This window comes from Xenopus laevis, chromosome 7S (genome assembly GCF_017654675.1).
Source record: "Xenopus laevis strain J_2021 chromosome 7S, Xenopus_laevis_v10.1, whole genome shotgun sequence".
Classification (NCBI taxonomy): domain Eukaryota; kingdom Metazoa; phylum Chordata; class Amphibia; order Anura; family Pipidae; genus Xenopus; species Xenopus laevis.
Genome location: NC_054384.1, coordinates 53,435,108 through 53,455,572, shown reverse-complemented (window position 1 = coordinate 53,455,572; position 20,465 = coordinate 53,435,108). Strand labels below are relative to the sequence as shown.

At 39.4% G+C, this 20,465-nt stretch overlaps 1 protein-coding gene across 1 annotated transcript in view; it reads right to left on the bottom strand.

Moving 5' to 3' along the window:
* LOC108697560 (protein dispatched homolog 3) overlaps positions 1–20,465 on the bottom strand; it is a 102,039-nt gene that overhangs the window by 61,586 nt on the left and 19,988 nt on the right. The window contains exons 4-8 of the mRNA XM_018227707.2: positions 18,115–18,251; positions 16,530–16,664; positions 14,954–15,114; positions 14,469–14,608; positions 8,089–8,234 (exon numbers count right to left, since the gene is read on the bottom strand). Of these exons, the coding sequence (XP_018083196.1) occupies positions 8,089–8,234; positions 14,469–14,608; positions 14,954–15,114; positions 16,530–16,664; positions 18,115–18,251 (719 nt within the window). The remainder of the gene's footprint in view (positions 1–8,088; positions 8,235–14,468; positions 14,609–14,953; positions 15,115–16,529; positions 16,665–18,114; positions 18,252–20,465) is intronic.

Genomic DNA, 20,465 nt, shown 5'->3' with positions numbered 1-20,465 from the left:
CACCTTCAAGCAGGTGTTAAAGGTTCACAATGTGCAATTATGATTTGCAATGCAATAAAAAGTCTAATGAAGAATTTTACATTGCGACATGCAAATTCTTTCATTTTGCGAATTATTACATTTCCCCCTTAGTTCCCAAGCAAATGCTACTCGGTTAATCAGCTAGTCTTACATTGTTTCATAGATTGGGCCAGCTTCAATTCAGTGGAAAAAAGGGAAAATTCTATCATACTTACCGTAATTTTCCTTTTCCGGTCCTCTCCATGTCAATACGTTCCGGGATAGGTCCCTCCCTCTCCTAATTGCAGAACCCACCCATTAATTAATTAATAAATGTTTACCCCCAGCACACCTCGGCGTCTAGTTATAAGTACAGAACACCTCCAAGACATACCGGGTAGGGAAAACCTTGACATGGAGAGGACCGGAAAAGGAAAATTACGGTAAGTATGATAGAATTTTCCCTTTTTCCCAGTCCTCTCCATGTCAATACGTTTTGGGACATAGCAAGTTCAGTGTCCCAGGGTGGGAGAGAAAATAAGATACTCAGACAATTTGCTGCAAAAATATTTAATTCCTATAGGAAGCGGTTTTAAGTACTTTAGATCCAAAAAGTGAATATTCTGAGGCTTTCACATCCAGTTTATAGTGAGAGATGAAGGTGCGTGGAGTAGACCAAGATGCTGCTCGGCAGATCACCTCTAAGGGAACCCCTGCTTCTGCCGCCCATGAAGCTGCTTGTCCCCTGGTTGAGTGAGCCCTTAGTTCCGATGGTTCCGGAAGGTCAGCGGAGGAATATGCTCTTCTAATTATCCACCTTATCCACTGGGGAATTGATCTTGATGAGGCTGAATTTCCTTTCCTAGAGCCAGCAGGGATAATAAAAAGTCTGTCCGACTTTCTGATGGGGATGGTTCTTTCGCAGTATATTCTAATATTCTCTGCCACATCTAGGGCTTGTAGATTTGGTGAATTTGCTTCCTCCGGGAAGGCTGGTAAGACCAGCTCATCTCTGAGATGGAAAGGTAAGACCACCTTGGGTTTGAAGTCTGGAATGAACCTTAAAACTACCCGATCTGGTAAGAATGTAGGACTATCTTGGGAAAAACTGAGAGCCTGTAATTCTCCCACTCTCTTTGCTGACGTAATGGCCACTAGAAAGACTGACTTAACCGTCAATAGCCATAGTGAGAGAGAATCCATTGCATCAAAAGAAGGAGCGCTCAACATTTTGAGAACTCTAGGGAGATCCCAAGAAGGGCATGTTGGTCTTCTAGCAGGCAAGATTCTGATAGCTGCCTTAAAAAATCGAGAAACCAGAGGATGGTGTGACCATTTCACTCCTGAAACTGCTGAAATTGCTGATACCTGAGTTCTGAGAGTACTGACAGATAGATTTTTATCTATCCCTGTCTGTAGAAATTCTAAGACTTCGGAGATTGAAATCGGCAAGGCTTGAGATGTCCTTCGACTTTTCAAAAAAGTGTCCCAAATTCTTGAATATAGAGAATTTGTCGAAGTCTTTCTAGATCTTAATAGAGTTTGGATGACATTCGGTCTGCCGCTCAACTGCCAAGCCATGAGTGCCAGCGAACCCGGATCTGGATGTACAAAAGGTCCCTGGACTAGCAGATCTCCCGAGATCGGGAGTTTCCATGGTCGATCTGTTGAGAGCTGTACCAGGTCCGTGAACCAAGGTCTCCTCGGCCAAGATGGAGCAATGCTGAACCAAGGTCTCCTCGGCCAAGATGGAGCAATGCATACTACCTCTGCTTGGTCCTGCTTGATCTTCTGAATTACTGTTGGAATCAGAGGAAGAAGAGGAAAGATGTAGCATAAACGGTGATTCCATTTCTGGGACAGAGCATCCACTGCTAGTGCCCTTGGATCCTGTTCCCTTGAGAAGAAGAGGGGACATTTGGAGTTGCTGGATGAGGCCATGAGGTCTATGACCGGTTGCCCCCAAATCCAAACTAGAGTCTGGAAGATCACCTGATTCAGACTCCAATTGTGTCTCCCAACTGCATACCTGCTGAGGAAATCTGCGGCTTTGTTCAATTTTCCTGGGAGATATACTGCCGTGAAATCTATCAGTGTTGACTCTGCCCATTGAAAAATTGGTTCCACCTCTGCCAGGAGAAGAGAACTCCTTGTTCCCCCTTGTCTTCTGATATAAGACACGGCTGTCGTATTGTCGCATCTTATCTTTAGTCTTGAGCCACTGAGCTGCTCCTGGAAATGTAGGCAGGCTTGATGAATGGCCCTTAGCTCTAAGAAATTTGATGGCTCTCCTGACCAAGGTTTTGGCCATGAACCTTGAGCTACCTGGGCGTCTAACTGAGCCCCCATCCTTTGCCAGAGGCGTCTGTGGTTACTGTAATCCAGGCACTTGGGAACAACTCGGAGCTTTGTGACAGATGCTGGGGAACCAGCCACCAGTGTAATTCTGGGACTACCCAGGGAAAAATTTCTATAGGTTGTTCCTTGTTCCAGCCGTCCCACTGTTGGATGAACAGGCGCTGAAGTTGCCTCATTCTCCAATGTGCCCAGGGAACTAAGCTGATGGTGGAAGACATCATCCCCAAAATTCTTAGGCATGTGCTTGCCAATACCCCGTGGCACCCGATAATGGATTTGACTTCCTTCCTGAGGGTTTCCTTTCTTTCTATGGACAAGGAAATTATCCCCTCTCTGGAGTCTAGAATTGCTCCCAGGTATTTTATAGTCTGGGCTGGCTGCAATTGACTCTTTTGTAAATTCAGGGTCCATCCATGAGACTTGAGAAAATCCATCACCCTGTCTCTGTGCCTGGCAGCTTGAGATTGGGTGGAGGCTAAAATTAAGGGATCGTCCAAATAATGGAACACCCTGAGGCCCTGCCAACGCAGTTGAGCTATGAGAGTGACCATGACCTTCCAGAATACCCTCGGCGCTGTGGAGAGGCCGAAGGGTAGGCACCTGAATTGAAAATTACACTTGTTTACCTTGAATCTGAGGAATCTTTGATCTTCCTTGCAGATGGGAACATGATGATAAGCGTCTCTGATGTTCAGGGAGCACATCCAATCTCCTGGTGCAATTGCTCCTCTGACTGAATCTATGGATTCCATTCTGAACCTCTGGTCTCTTAAGGCTCGATTGACGCTGTTTCGATCCAGTATTGGACGCCAGGCGCCTGACTGTTTCCGTACTATGAAAAAGGTTGAATAATTCCCTTGACCCCATTCCTCTCTTGGAACCTGAGAGATAACCCCTTGCGTCCTCAAGTTTGATAGACATGCCTGAAGCGCCCTTCTCTTTATTGGACACAAAGGCAGGGGTGAAGGTCGAAAAGATGGTAGAGGCAGATATTTGAACTCCAACCGGTAGCCCTCTCGAATGATGCTCAGGATCCACTTGTCTTATATCGACTTTTCCCAGGTGGTTCGAAACAGTGTCAATCTTGCCCCTACTGTTTGCCCCTTGGGAGCACCACCTTCAGAACTGCTTTCTGGGATTGCTAGAGGGCTTGCCTCTTGCGCCCCTAAAGAATCCTGATTGTCCCCCTCTCCAGTTGCCTGATCTTGAATTATCGTTTCTGGAACGAAAATTCCGCTGATCATATGGAGGAGATCTAGATCTAAACGAGCCTCTACCCCTGGCCGACTGTTTACTGAGATATCTTCTCTTTCTTTTCTGAGGCATCAGCTGGCTCTTACCTCCTGAGGCTTTTGAAATCAGGTCCTCCAATTTTTTCCCGAACAGAGTCTGACCCTGGAAGGGTAAGGAACACAGGTTAAATTTGGAGGCTGCATCAGCTTCCCAGGATCTGAGCCACAGAGCTCGTCTAGCCGAGACGGACAAAGCCAAAGATCTTGAGGCAAGATGAATCTGATCCACAAGGGCGTTCATAAGAAATGATGAACCCAGCTTGAGTTCCTTCAGGCCATCTATGATTTCGGTCCTATCACGACCCTCTCTTAGAGCCGATTCTATGTTTGACAGCCAGACTTCCAATGCCTTGACTACTGATAAACTTGCCATGGCTGGTTTAAGGGACTCACCTGCCACTAAGAAAGCTCTTTTTAGATCTGTTTCAAGTCGTCTGTCCATAGAATCCTTCAATGTTGCTTGGTCCTCTATGGGCAACACCCTCTCCCTCTCCCCTCCCTCCCTGAGGGAAATGATGCTCTTAGTAAAGTGCCCTACCTGCCGCCATCCCCCTGTTCCCCAAGGAGGTTCCGCTTGGTGCGGGAACCTACGCGCCGCCAGACGCCATCATGGGCCGGATAAGGCTGGGGGAAACAGGGAGACCACAGCTTACCCGAACCTCTGCCAGCAAACAAGAGGTCATGCTGTAGGAGAAAAGGCCGATGCAGAGGCCAAAAAACTCTGTCTCTGGGACGTTCCACAACAGCCCCGCGCTACACCCGTGGGAAAAACAAACAACAAGCTCCTACAAGGAGCTATGGAGAGAGTACAAGAACACAAAAAAAGACGGCGAGGTGTGCTGGGGGTAAGCATTTATTAATAAATTAATGGGTGGGTTCTACAATTAGGAGAGGGAGGGACCTATCCCGGAACGTATTGACATGGAGAGGACTGGGAAAAAGGGTTTATCATGTAAAAACTCATGGACGGGGTTCAATCTGAGATGCAATTCAATTCAGAAAAATGTATCGGTTTATCATGAGAGAACTCTATTGAAGTCTATGGGAAAAATTGGAACTGAATTGAAGAAAAGTTTTTTCTCCTCAAATTAAATCTCGTCCATGACTTTTCATGTGAGAACCGTGAGATAACTTTTTCTCACTGAATTGAAACTAGTCCATTGTTTCAAAAGTCTGAGCCATCAGGGATGGAAAAGGGACCAGCACTGCTTTCAATAACAATACATAAATTGAAAGCAGAAAGGTTGGGAGAAAGTCGAACAGACTGAGAAGAATTCCATAAGACAGGTGCAGCCCTTGAAAAGTCTTGAATGTGGGCATGTGAGGAGGTAATGAGAGAAAAGTTAAGGTCAGTAGAGAAGCGTAGTAAGCGGTTGGGTGGGTATCTAGAGATGAGTTCATAGATGTAGGTTGGGCAGAGTTAGTAACTGCTTTGAATGTCAGGGTCATTAGATTGAATTTTATTCTCAAAGGTAATGGAAGCCAGTGAAGTGATTGGCAGAGTGGCATGGCAGAAGAGGAGTGGTTGCTGAGGTGTATAATACTGTTGAAAGAGGTGATCTATGGCAGGGAAGGTAGATTTATAGAGAGTTACAGCAGTCTAGACATGATATGATGAGAAAGTGAATAGGAAGTTTCGTGGCATCTTTAGTGATAAATTATCATATCTTAGATATTTTCCTTAGGTAAAAAGTGACATGATTTAATAAGTGACTGTATATACAGAGTGAAGGACAGGGTAGAATCTAGGCATAACCCCAATGCACTGGGGCCTAAGGTAGCATTGTGACATTTATGCAGAGAAAGCAGCCCAGCAGGAAGAGACCCTAGTTAAGAGCTCTGGGTTGAGATCAGGAGAGGGGACATAGAGCTGAGTATCATCAGTATAGAGGTGGTTCATCAGTTTGCAGAGGGCGAAAGTATAGAGAGAGAATAATAAGGGGCCCAGGACAGAGCCTTGAGGAACCCCAACACAAAGAGGTAGTGAAAAAGATGATACTCCATTGTAGGAAACACCGAAGGAACAATTCGTGAGGTATGAAGGAAATCAGGACAGGGCCATGCCATGAAGGCCAATGATTTAGTAGTGTAATGTCACTTCTGATGGTGTCAATTTTGTTTTTGAAGTGCTCAGCAATATTTTGAGCAGGAGGAAAATGGTAGAGCAGAAACAGGTGCAAGAACTTTAAAAGTAGCTCTGCTCTAGGTCTGGGAGCATGAGTAAGGTGTAGGCCCCCATAGGACAGGGCAGCAGGTGAAGCAGCGTCAGCAGGAGAAAGCCAGGTTTCAATAATTGCAAGAAATTAGTAATGAAATGGTAATGTGTAGCAGTGAGTTTGTGGCAAACGGAGCAGGAGTTCCAGAGAGTACAGTAAAGCTGAACTGTATTCTTGGTTAAAGGGATAAAACAAAGTTTTGTCTTTTACTTTCATACTTCTTCCTGTTACAGTTAGAGCTGCATTATTCCTGGTTAGGTGATCTCTAAAGGGAACGCAGACAGTATCATAAAATAGTAGCAAAAGATGTAAAAAGGCAAAGATTCTGGGGTATAGGTTTCCTTTAAATGGCTGGATTCAGTAGCCAAGTAGCACACCTTACATACATTTTAGAACCACCAGTTTATTAGCAATATCTCAAAACAACCTAAAACAAATGCCCCCTAAATAAAAATATCATGTTGCACCTGGGGAGTAATTCACAAAGGTACCATTAAGTGAAATTGAACTATGGATTTTTTTGGCATTTGGCATTTAATTGTTGAAAAAATTTCACAAAAGCCTTTTTCTGATGAGCAAGCTGAATATGGTGTTTTTGGTTGTTTATTATGTAATAAACAACACTGTTTGCCCACATGCAGTTAACCATAGCAACCAATAAGATGTTTGCTATAGGTGATTAGATCAGTAATCAGCAGTTTATTGCATTTTCCCTTTACATTAATTTATGATTCTAAGCACCAATTTTATAAATTTGGAGTACCATTTCAGAATGATATCTTTTGTCATAACAGCTTACAACAATACAATACAACAATTTGAAGTTGGTGTACTTAGTTTGGGTTACCAAATGTCACATTCAGAACCACGATTTTAATGTAACATTAAAGTGAACTAACAAAGATCCGATATTGATTTATATCATTTACATGTATTGTCTATGTGCTTAACATGCATTCTCTGCATATTAAAATAGAGAGCTCTTGAACTAAGAAAGGAAATAGGATGCTGGCTGTTCCCATATGAACAATTCTTTTGTTCATATGGGAACATTTGGGAACTTTTGGACAGAACATTCAGGCCCCCCTAAATCATCTCCAGCAAATGTATTGAGTGAAATAAAGACCACAAAGGATGCATACACGGATTTAATTACTGTATGTAGAAAAATAAAATATTAACCATTACAAAGCATGAAATACAGTGGCTACCTCATTAATATATAAACTGTATGTATGTTTCACATTGTTAGTTTGCCAAAGCTTTTGATTCAAAAGAGTTGCAATACCTGTGGTGAATGCTGGGTATTTTGGTAGGTCTTCTATGGGAATCCAGCTCTTATATGAGGTTTAAGACCAACATACTCTTTTTTTGCTTGTTGTTTTAACAAAAAAAAATTATGGTTAAGCTAAACAAGGCAAACAGTAATTAAAGCTACCCAATGTTTATTCCTTGTGATATAGATCATTAGCACAAATAATTCCCCTTTATAATGGACACCTACCTAACACAACCGTAGCAGCAAAGGGTGAAGTAAAGGGTTGAATACTGGTAATCTAATTATCTGTTTGCAAGGACCTAAAATGGAATAGCTTCAGTTTAACTGTTTGCCCTGTTTAGCTAGAAATAACAAAAAAAAATATGTTTTAATGAATAATAAAATAATACAAGCTTTGTTTATAGAATGCATGTTGAACAAGGGAGTATACTGCCCCTTTAATGAAATGCTACCAGGAGTTCATCAGTATCTGTGTCTATTATTGTCACATAGTTATCAATGTAATGCAGGGAGGGGCATTCAAGCCAGTAATTCCATACTTTATTATATTTATCTGGGCAGCCTTTGTTTTTATATTAATTTCTCTATATGGAAGTGCCTGGTTTACGAGGGCTATCCAACCATTCAGCACATGGCTGTTCAGACCCCAACAATGAATGGTTGGGTAGCCCTTGTAAACCAGGCACTCCCATATAGAGAGCTGCTTCGCCACCACTGTTCATACATATTTATAGGTGTAAAGGTCTTCAATAATAGCCATCAGGCACACTTTGGGGTCTACTGGAACTGCAAATTTGTTTGACCATAACTCTATTTGTGTGTAACCAAAAAATTGGTCTGAGAAACATCTGACCGGAAATTCAATTCGTTAGCCAGTTACCACTTTTGAGACATCACCAATTGATTACTCAATATTAATGTAAATAAACAACAATCAACCTACCAGATTCATCTTCTACTGTCAAGAGAGGAATATCATCATCTATGTATTGCGCTTTGCTCTGAATCGATCTGGAGGGTGGATCCTGTGCCAATAGCAGATCCTCATATATGTCCAAATGGTTACCCCTTAGACACTTTTCACTGCAACTGAACAGAAGAGAAACAAATAATTTCAGCTTGCCAATTCAACTGCAGTATCTAATAGGAAAGCATTAAATAAAAGTATCTCATAATAAACTGTTTTCATTTTTTAGTAATACAAATAGCTATTTGGAAAGAGTGTATAAAGACTGGACTAATACAAATAAAAACAGAACAGTTGTGGGAGAAATTGATCATTAATGCATGAAGTCACAGCATCATTGAGGAATCTAGTTCAAAAAGCCTTTATTGGTATCATGGCTCAGATCTCTGACAACAAACAATTTCAAGCCCAAAGGTGACCTTTTTCAAGCTTGAAAAAGGCTGTGTTTGGGCCTGAAATGTTGTTTGTTGTCAAAGATCTGAGCCATGTGATACCAATAACTGTTTTTTCAACTATATTGCTGGATGTTGCTGTGACTTCAACCATTATAGTTTAAGCAAGTGGACGACTTTACACGGGCACCTATTTATTCCTTTGATTGGTGATTGCTGATCACTTGCATTGCTGAAATTAATCATTCAGACCACTGACCATTTCACTTAACATGTGAACAGTGAGGTGGAAGGTAATAGAGATGCAGCAACTGCCCCAATGACACAATGTGTAACAGCACTTATTTTAGTGTAAAATATGTGATACCATAGAGTGATATCATTGGATGTGGAGAGTTATGTTAGTCAAATTTGGAGATAGGTTTCTTTAATTTTAAATGGACAATGTTGAGTGTAGCCAGGGGCTCATGAGTGGACATGAAAAGAAAAGTGCATTACAGAGTACTGTTTCTGTAGCTTTGAGCAGTTTCTAGTTATTGGCTGAAGATACATATTTTTTGAAAATTGTAAAAATGTGCTACATTAGTCATCCTCTCCTAAATTGTAAAGCAATGCTGACTCCGCAGTTTCTCTTCAATATAAAGAACTACTTCCATAGTAATCCATAGGCGGTAAAGGCCATCTGAATGGTTGCTATGGGTTACTATACCTGGGCAAATGTTACACTTTTTATTACATTACCCTGTTAAGGTTGCCATACATGCTCAGATGCTCTGGTGAGGTTGGCAAATGAGTGCATCTGGGCACAATTTGAGCACCCACATGCTGGGCCAAATCAAGCTGAACTAATTGTTGATCCTTGGGCTCTAGGGCCTATGGATACCTGTCGAACAAGGACCACATCAACAAGCTGATGAGCTCCTAATCTGATAGGATTCAAACCAATCCAATTGATATCTGACCAATTTTCAGATAGATATCTGTTAGGCAGATCCATCAATGGGTCAGTTGGAAGTGTGAAGTTTTGAGGGAACACAGCAGGCTTGCACCATAAATTCTAACCACTACAGACTTGAATGAAATCAGTCCATTTATTTTAAACTTAAAAAGGCTTTGAAGCAGCAACAAAACAGAAACAACAAAGAGCTTGACTTCAGCAATACAAGTCCAAAAATTTAAATAGCTGTCTTTAGCAGTGAGAACAAATAAGCTGGTCATAGGGAATTCAGGTGAAATTAGAGTAGCTTCCACCTGCAACTTCTACTTCCACACCCCTTCACCTACTACTCCCTGCCTTAAAACAGCCCTTGGAAGTCAAGCCTTTGGCTGGTTAACCCTCTGGTGTCTCTTAAACAAGGGTGGCTCTAATAGGAACCTAAAAAAAGTGGGGGGGATATATACCTGCCATCCAGGATATACAGTAGCCTTTCCGACTTGTACACCAGCTTTAGAGTACTATGATCAAGCATAGGTAAGCAATTCTCATTTGGTGACAGCAAGATATATGTTAAGACTACCAAAGACAAAAGTGTATTATTTGCAAACTTTCTAACAGTAACTAGCTCATCTCTTATCTTTGTGAGAACAGAAAATGTCTTTGCTCACATGTGAATGGTGAAATTAGATCAAATACGTGTCTCCAAAGATTTCCATAGCAATATAAAGGCAAACATCTGAGGGTATAGTCACAGATCAGTGCTGCCCAGCTTCAGTGTTGCAGATGGCTGGAATATATCTGGCCGATAATGGCAGACAGTGTTCACCACTCTTTAAAAAAACACACCTACTTTAAGCCACACCCATGTTATAGATCATAGAACTTTGAGGTGACTAACAAATATGGTTATATTTAAGGCACATATTTATGCATCATTTATACCATATGGAATTCTGAACTGTGCCAAAAAAAAAAAGTTATTAAATATCAGTTTTATAAAAGGTGTGTGCTCAGTTCCAGTATCATGGTAGCTTTGGATGCTAAAAATCAGGACATATAGTAAAAGTGAACAATGAGCTCAAAGGACATTAGCGAGCAGAATCTGCAATCTATTTGCTGTTTATATGTATCCCCACTGGGGTAAATTATACAGTATAATCATTAAAAGACAGCACTAGTGGATTTATGAGTTGAATTTTATAGCACCTAAAGAGTCGTAGAGTGTATTGGGTATTTGCAAGTACCCGTGGGACAGAGATGGTTGTGAAAGTGTGGAAGTAAGTGTGTTAGTTCTGTCTGCTCTGTGAAGCTCATCACTTGCATTTGTACACTGGTTTCTTTTCTAGCTTAGCAACCAAAACATTACAATATATAACCACATTATTGCAGCTTCATATATATTTACAAAATACTCATGCAGCAAATTAAGCAAATAAAAGTGCTTGATGAAATTCTTAGACAAATAGCATATAAACAGGAAAAAAGCATCACTTACAGATGCAGGCTGACATTTCAGTGAAACCCTTTCCTCACAGAGATCAGAAGTCATGCATTATTGCCACTGATGCCCTTAATTCTGGGTGTTTACTAGCAAAATGTCTGCAGCTGTAACTGAGGGAACGTCCATGCTGTAGGAGTCATACTTAATAAAAAAATTTAATTCAAAAACGTAATTTCTCCCCTCACTCTTCTTGAGGTGGGTGTCAATTGGCCTTTCCCCATGATTTCTTGGGGAACTGGTAATACTAAAGTCCTGGGGGTAGATATATCAAAGAGGGAAGTTAGAGATCTCCAAAGCAGAGTGAAATACTGCCTCTCTCCATTAATTTCTATGGGATTTTTAAAGGTGTATTTATCAAAGGGTGGTAGTGAAAGTTCATCCTTTGATAAGTACGCCTTTTAAAATTCCACTCTGCAGACTGTGGAGATCTCTAACTTCACTCTTTGGTTAATCTACCCCATGATCTCCATCTCAAACTAAAGAGAGCTTCTAGAAACTGCCCGCCCTAACTGAAAACAATTCCCTGTGATTGGCTGCCACACATCTGACTTGCAAGCAATCACAAAACAGGATTTGCATATACACCACCTCTTTTGGCCCAGGCTTATGGCCAGTGCTTTCCCCACAAAAAGAGCTATGCTTTGCATCTTTATAACTATCCTGCTTTACCTTGGAATCTTTGCTAATATTAATTTACAGCGTTTGTAATCAATGAACTGGTATTCTTGCACATATCACTGACAATTGCAACTGGTAGCTTAACTAATATGATTTACATTGAAGTCACTGTGTCATTGTATGTTAGGGGCAGATTCACTAAGGGTCGAATTTCGAAGTTAAAAATACTTCGAAATTCGACCCTCGAATTGAAATCCTTCGACTTCGAATATCGAAGTCGAAGGATTTAGCGCTAAACGTTCGTTCGATCGATCGAAGGATTTTTCGTTCGATCGATTCGAAGGATTTTAATCCAACGATCGAAGGAAAATCCTTCGATCAAAAAAAGGTTAGCAAACCTATGGGGACCTTCCCCATAGGCTAACATTGACTTCGGTAGGTTTTATCTGCCGAAGTAGGGGGTCGAAGTTTTTTTTAAAGGGAAAGTACTTAGACTATCGAATGGTCGAATAGTCGAACGATTTTACGTTCGATTCGTTCGATTTCGTTCGTATTCGAACGAATTTAACCAATTCGATGGTCGAAGTACCCAAAAAATACTTCAAAATTCGAATTTTTTTCATTCGAATCCTTCACTCGAGCTTAGTGAATCGGCCCCTTAGTGTGCTAAACTACTGTGTAGTTTAGTTATATGCTGAATTATTATTACTTGCTAGCTTTACTGTGCCATTATATACTTGGGATAGTCTTTCATTATGTAGTGGACTCATTTTGTAATTACTTTCTGTTGAGATTGTTTCAAGAGAGGTATGCATATCATCTGTGAGAAAAAAGTACCTGGGGGCGGGGCACTTTCTAATTATGGTACAAACCTTTCAAGTAATATGCAAGGCCCATAAACAACTTTATCTAAACGGTATAAAGCTAATATATGAACTTAAGCAAAAGTGCAAAACTATAAGAAAAACTGTAGGCATTTAAATCCTATTGACAAATGTACTCCTGTATTCATGTTCCATACACCGTTTGCTTAGCAACAGAACATGGGTTCAGCCAAAACTGATATTATTTGCTAGTATAATGATATTTTAATGAATATATATTGCCTATGTATACTGTATGTATACTGTATGTATAAATGACTTACAATTGTTTAATTTTGCAAAAAGTGTTTCTGACTGAAGATCTTTTTAAAGGAGAACTAAAGCTTAACTAAAGTAGGCTATAAATGTTGTACATTATGTTTTGGGGCACTGTACCAGCCCAAGGCAAACACAGCCTTTTAGCCGGGAAGGTCTGTGCCTCTGAAGGTGCCCCAGTAAGTTGCCATCTTCATTTCTGACGATTCACTGCACATACTCTGTGCTGCTGTCAGTTAAAATATACAGTACACATAAAATATAAATGTCACAATATAAGGTTGATTACTAATAAATACAGATAATTACTACATGGCAGAACAGAAACGAGTGCAGCTAGCATCAGAACTTAATAACCAGCCTTGTAGCAGCTTATACTACATGCAAGCCTCATTTTCTGCTTGATAATGTGTGAAGACCCCTAAACTTAGCTTCTCAACATGTGGCTCAGAGCCCACTGAGCATGTGAGTGTCGTAGGCTGCTATTGAGAAGCTGAAACATTAAACTGGTGTAATACATTTAGTATATAATATAGGGCATTTTTAGGCATATTCATTTTTAAGGTTTAGTTCCTCTTTAAGGTGTTACTTCCAAGGCTCGCTCTGAATGTTACACCTATAAATGCTGGTTGCACCCAATGAATTGCATGAGCCTGCATTGGTTAATCTACACAAATTGCAGGGCACACTGTTTTGTTGGTCCCTGCTAGAACTGTGGACTTTTCAGGGGGAAAACTGAATTGTTGGTAATGAACATTGTGATTTGAGTCTTTAGATCTTGCACATCATCAGTGAGCCCATATGTCTATGACAGTCTATCCCATAAGGAGCATATATCTACTGCAAGCGATACATATTCTCCAAAAAATAGGGTGTAAATGCCATGTTGTCCTCCTGCACTTTTATAATTAGTCTTTATTTGAAAACAACTAAATTGAAAAAAAGTTTAGAAGTTGTACAAGAATTTAGGAATTTCTAAGTGGCACTTTAGGGGCAGTATAATCCCTTATGCAGCATTAGTTCAGTGAATAGGGTTTGTGCTGAACATGTTTTTCCTATTGCTAAAGTGGTAATATAATTTTGTAAGAACTAGCACTGAATAGTTTACATTTCCCCTTTCCTCCTGTATAGCAAAAACAAAATACAGTAGTATTTTCCCTCATTTTACATGTTTTGTGGTCCCACCTATATATTATGCATAATACATTTCCCTAATTTTACATTTTCCTGTATTTTCCATAATTTTTTTCTGGTCCCCTGAAAAACGTAAAATCGGGGTTTTACTGTAACAAAAAACATAGATTTCACAGTACAAATATTTTACAATATATTTCCACCTGATTTTATATAAACTAGGTATCAGCAGAAAATTATAAATCTTTATTGAAGTGTATAACTAGGACATTAAAAACTGATAAACTATGTTGTCACGGTATACATTTAATGGTTTTAGGTGCTATAACTACAACCAACTGTAAACCCAATAAAATGTACCAGAAATGCATTTCTTTCCAAAAGCTTAAACTCCAGATATGCCCCTCCCCCTTTAAAATCTTTCAAGAATTAAAGGCTTCAAAAACTGCTCAGGTGAAGTTTCTAGTGCAGCTCTCAATCTATTTTCCTGCTGACAAGGAGGTGTATTACAGTTTAAGATCAAAAGGGGTGTAGTGACATTAGTGGTACGTCACTTTCCTATTGCTCTAAAAAATGTATATACATACATACATACATACATACATACATACATACACACACATTTTGAGACTTACTTGGAACGGCATGAACTCTCCATGGGTGAAATGTAGATACTCCATATTCCAAGAGCAGCTGGCATAACATAAAGCACTGCCACCCAACAACAAGAGACTATCAAGGACATAAAAAGGCCAAAGTCATGGACAGCAGGAATCTAGAAAAATCAGAAAAAAATGCATAGTTTAACGCCATATTAAAGCCCTGGAATTAGCACCCACATTGAGCAGTTTTTACTACCAGGGATCATTCTGCATGCTGATCTTACACACCTGCCTTGCATATAATATACAAAACACTACTTATGTGCCATTTACCAACATGGCCACTTAATTATTCGTGACTTCTGAGTTAAGCATTGCATTGTAGGTATAAAAGACACGGTGCATGCACTTTGCACCAAGTACTATGCACTTGGGATCTTAAATTATCCTTTTCTTTCAGTACAATATACATGCAACAATCTTTTCTGAAATTAAATTGATACTGTTAACTTTCTAACCTGGGAGAAGATGTTTGCAGCATATGCAGATGCTGTGGTTAATGAGGTAAAAAACGTTGCTTTTCCAGCAGTTTTTACTGTGTGAATCATACGAAGCTGGGGGTCCTCAAACTGATGAGCTTGTCTATAAGTATTTATAAAGACAAATACATCATCCACTCCTACAAGAGAGACAGTGAAAGCTTATGTAAGAAATATATGATTTACAATTATGATTTTACTGGGCTTTATGATTTCATGCATAACAGGAGCTTATGAGACATTGGCAGCTACTTCAAAATTAATATGTCTAGCAGTCATTCAAGCAAGGCCGGATTTACATAGCAGGCGCCCCTAGGCCCACTGCCATACGTCGCCCCTGTCCCTTTCCTTTATTCATGCAAATTTTCATCATTGGGACTATAGTAATGGGGATTGGCGCACAGGAAATTTAAAAAACTGTTGTATCTCCGGTGGATCTCCAGTGTTTCTGAACCAATGTGGGTTTGGTTGGGCAGCATGTCGCCCCCTAAAATCCTGCCGCCCTAGGCCCGGGCCTTGGTGGCCTTTCCACAAATCCGGGCCTGCATTCAAGTACAAGTATTTCTCAGCAAAGTGAGGCTGAATTGTAATAACAAAAAAATGTATGTATCCCATTAGGTTTCAAAAGGGAAGGAGATCTACTTTTTAATTTTATAATGTGATATTTTTGTAATAGAACTATGCGCATCCAGATGTGTGTGCAATATGTCTGCTGTAGTTTCTACTTCCAGTGCCACCAACCTGAATTCCTTTCTATTATAGTGGCCCTAATCCATACCCAGGGGTCCATCACCAATACAAACTTTATCCTTACATACAAGTTGTAGTTCTAATGGGGGTTTCACACATATTTTGTCATTTTTCAAAATATATGGTTTCTTAGGATAAACCTACTGTTGGAGGACTTTGAAAACTTGGTATACGTTTTTGACCTACACAAGTCTGAAATTTCAGTAAAACTATACATTAAAGTATTTTGTATTGGTGTATTTAGAACACGTTTTTTTTAGGTATTGAAAGCCTGTCCTGAAAACAGGATGTAAAGTTTTCCTAGGTAAATGAAAAGCTTCTCTAGGAAAGTACAAAATGTTGAAAACTATGGCACTGAGTGTAAAAGAGATTCTGCTGAAAATTAATGGGTTTATAGTTCATAATAGTAATATAAAATATATTCTTAGTTTACAACAAGGGTTTATAAACACTAACAAAAAAAATAATGTATCATTAAAATTAACATACACTTTAGACACAAAATATGCTTTCCAAATACTGTGGAGACTGAGAGTTTTGCATGGAGTTATTTCCTTACTCTAGTAGCATTTTGTTTGTATGTCATCTCATATCTGCTTAGGTTCCCTATGGTCCTCCTGCATGTTGCCTGACAAAATTGATCACAGTGTTGTGTTGTAAATGAAGAAAGAAATCTGTAAACATCACTGGGGCATGGAATTATGTGTATGGTAAATCATCTTAAGCACTGCTCCTACAACAGCTAGCTTGAGAGCATCACAACATGCAGTATTTAGATAGAGATGCTGTAACAGAGATGGCTTACCAATGCCAACAATGACAAACGCAGCCACTCCATTCAAAATTCCAAGGTATTGTTTCTCAAAAGCAACATGATACAGAAAAAGGGCAACAAGGCAACTCAGGCCAATGCTGGCAATACCAAAGAATGACAGGAACACTGTAAAAAGCAAAGAGAAATGTAGAGAGCAGAAGTAAATTTCAAATTGAAAAACTTCTATTTTTTTATTTTGTGGGTGATTTGAATCTGTATTTGCCAGTATTTAAAAAAAATGTCAACATTTTTTGCTCCTGCATATGTACAACTGACAACTGTACAGAAGCATTTAACCATGACCAGAAAGCAATATTTCCTTTTCTCTTACTTAAGTAAGTAAACATATAGAAATGAGAGGAATAACATAGCAAACTGTAATAAGCATGCCTATTTGACTTGTCTTCTATGTCATGCTTAACATACTATGCCGCATTTTACATTATATCAAATGAAAAAGGTTGGCACAAACTGGATCACTCCCCACGATGTAGTTAAAAAATGTATTTATTTAGAACAACAACATCCCAAATGCCTTGCGCGTTTCGTGCCTTTTGGGCACTTAATCATTAGCCTATGATTAAGTGCCCAAAATGCTCGAAACGCGTAAGGCATTTGGGATGTTGTTGTTCTAAATATATAAATTTTTTAACTACATCGTGGAGAGTGATCCAGTTTGTGCCAACCTTTTTCATTTGATATTCTGTCACAGTGCCTTCCTGAGCTGAAGGCTTAAGGTGTGAGCACCTGGATCCCCCAATGCATTGGGTAAGTTAAACCCTCAAAAAATTTACAATTTGGAGCTTGAAGCACTATACAAATTATTTATGTATATAATCCCCATTTTACATAAGTCTTAAATGAGATACTTGATTAAGAAAAGGCTAATTTATTGGGGGGGGTGCCAATATGTTAAATACACAGTGAATTAAAGTGATGTTTTTTCTACCTTAACCAAACCTTACCATGGATTCCCAATGCAGACCTGTGCATTATACATGCACAGTATAGCAAATTGTTCATATATTAGTACAGGTGTGAGCTGTTCCAGAATGCTCTGGACCTGGGGTTTTCCAGATAATGGATCTTTACGTAATTTGGATCTTCATACTTTAGGTCTACTAGAAAATCATGTTAAAAATAAATAAACCAAACACGCGGGTTTTGCTCCCAATAAGAATTTTTTATATCTTGGTTTGGATCAAGTACAAATTACTGTTTTTATATTACGGAGAAAAAGGAAATCATTTTTTATAAATTGGGTTATTTGATTATAATGAAGTCTTTGGGATACAGCCTTTTTGTAGTTCGAAGTTTTCTGGATAATGGGTTTCCAATAAAAGATCCAATACCTGTATACACTAAGAAATCCAATGAAAGTCATTTATGATAGCAACACAGTATTTCTATAAAAAGATCATTGGAATGAGTTTAAATCATTGGCAACCCCCAGTAAAATAACCTTTCCTTGTCATTAAACTTAGGGCAACTATTGGTTTTTGTGTGGTTCTGTGATGCACATCTGTATTACAGTATGGATTACAGTATGGATGCAACAAAGAGAAAGAGTTCTTACCTGAACAAGAAGTAAGGATGTAAACTAGTACAGCAATGCAGCTACTGCTGATGAAGGCTAATAGCATATCATTTTTGAATGTTGTTCTTACTTCATAATCAAAAAGATCTGTCCCGCCATAAAGCACTTGCACTTTACTGTAAAATATATTTAAAATCTAATGTTAATACCTATTATAGATTTAAGTGTACACAAATCATCCAGGCTATGCATTAAATAAAACGTTAATATAATTTTTTTCTTGTCTGTATCAGCTACGTCTCAGAAGTGTATTCCTTGCTTTAATCACTTTAATTATAGCATTAGTTCATTATCCCTAGACTACTAGTATATTCCAGCACAAATTAAATTAACATTTCACATTTTCATTACATATGTATAAAATCAGTATATCGAAAGCAAACACAAACTCATTTAGTGATACATCTCTCATGTGGAGGTGTTGACACACTAATAGTAATGTGAGTGCTTCACAAATCAGCAAGTTGTGATTTCTAAATGTGGATGAACACAAGCCAGACAGTGGAGATGCCTCCAAACCCAAACTTGAAGGATTATAATTTTAGGTAGAGCAAGACATGCATAATAAACTAACCAAAACCACTAAAATCTGAAATCCGAAAAAATACTAATATCTCTAAAACCTCTAAAAAGTCGAGTATTCGTACTGAAAACAAATCCAAAAACCTCTCACATTTTTATTGGATTAAAATGGTCCAAAAAGATCTATAGCGCCTCGACAAATTTTACTTGGCAAAGTTTTGCCTTATAGGCTCTTCAGAAATATTGGAAAACCACAATTTTTTCATGATTTGTGGAAAAAACCCAAAATTCCATTGTAAATGTAAATGGACCTCCTAAACTGGGGTAACTCTTACAATTCTACCCACAGAATTTCAGTTGATTTTTGTTTTGTTTTTCAAAGCAATACAAATAAAATAGCAGGCTCTGAATTTTTAACCTGTTTTTATTCATTTCACTTCCTTGCCAAATATACCTTATTTTTATTATTACAGTTTTACAGTATTGTCAAATCCATCAGTATGTTTTCCCTTCTCTCAGAAATGTGCTGAACATGTTTCTTTTGAGAATGTGGGATGTGAGTGGAAGTCAGTACTACTTAGGTAAATAATAACGTCAGTCAGAGGCAAATGAAGTCTACTGCTTTGTCAGCAGGATAATATCATTTATTGTTTCAGGCTCTGTTAAATATCACACATATGCACTGCTATTATTACTGAACAATGCATATCTTATAATGAATCCAAGATAATTATAGGTATATTGTAAAATATTGACAATTTGATTGTAATGCAGTCTTAAGTATTAACTCATAGCACTATCTTGAGCACTACAGCAACAAATTGCAACATTGCGATTGACAATCTTGAAAGGAGGCTCTTGCTCACTGAGCAGGACCTAGCTGGGTCAGATAGTTTGCAGGCTGCTCTGGGGTTTATACATCCCAACAGATACTCGATTGGCAATTCTAGATGGGCTGATCTCTCTAACAGCCGGGAGACCAGTTTCTCTGGTAGTGGTATGGAGGAGAGCAGTGTCAGGCCTAAGCAGATTGAGGTTGTAGGTAGATTCAATTATTAGGAAATTGGATAGGGTAATCTGTCGTCCAGATTGCTACAACCAAACATTTTGATGTCTTCCTGTGCCAGGTTTTGGCATGTGGTTGCTCGGGTAGACAAATTAGTGGGTGGGGCTGGGCAGGACCCAACCGTCCTAATACATATTGGTAGTAATGACAAAATAAATGGTAGATGAAAGACCTTAAAGAGTTCAGGGATCTAGACTCTAAGATTAAGGGAAGTCTTCCAAAGTCATTTTTTTTTTTGCCACGTGCAAGTTTAGGAAGACAGTGGGAGCTTAGGGAGCTAAATGCATGGTTCCATGCCCGAACTGGCAATCTGTGGGTTCTGGCAAATGCCAGAGGGGCTGCTATAAGGTGCCATAGAAAGTCAGTATTTAGTAGTCTGGTGGGGGCTGTTTGGACCTCTGTGTGGGCTGATTGGGCCTCTGTGTACCTGAAATACCAGGGCCTATTTTAATTCTCAGTCTGGACCTGCATGGCTCAAGTCTTGGTGTAGGAAGGAAGGGTTTGGGTTCCTAGAGCACTGTGCTGATTTTTCTTTGGGGTACAACCTATACAATCATGACGGATTGCACCTCAATGGAAGTGGGTCCACTGTGCTAGGGGAAAGAATGGCTAAGAGGTTGGAGGAGTGTTTAAACTAGGCAAAGGGTGGGTGAGATAAAGAATTATGGGGAAGCTAGTTTAGATAGGCAGTGGGATTAGTAAGGGGTCATGGGGAGGAGTGGGGGGGCATACAGTTTACAAG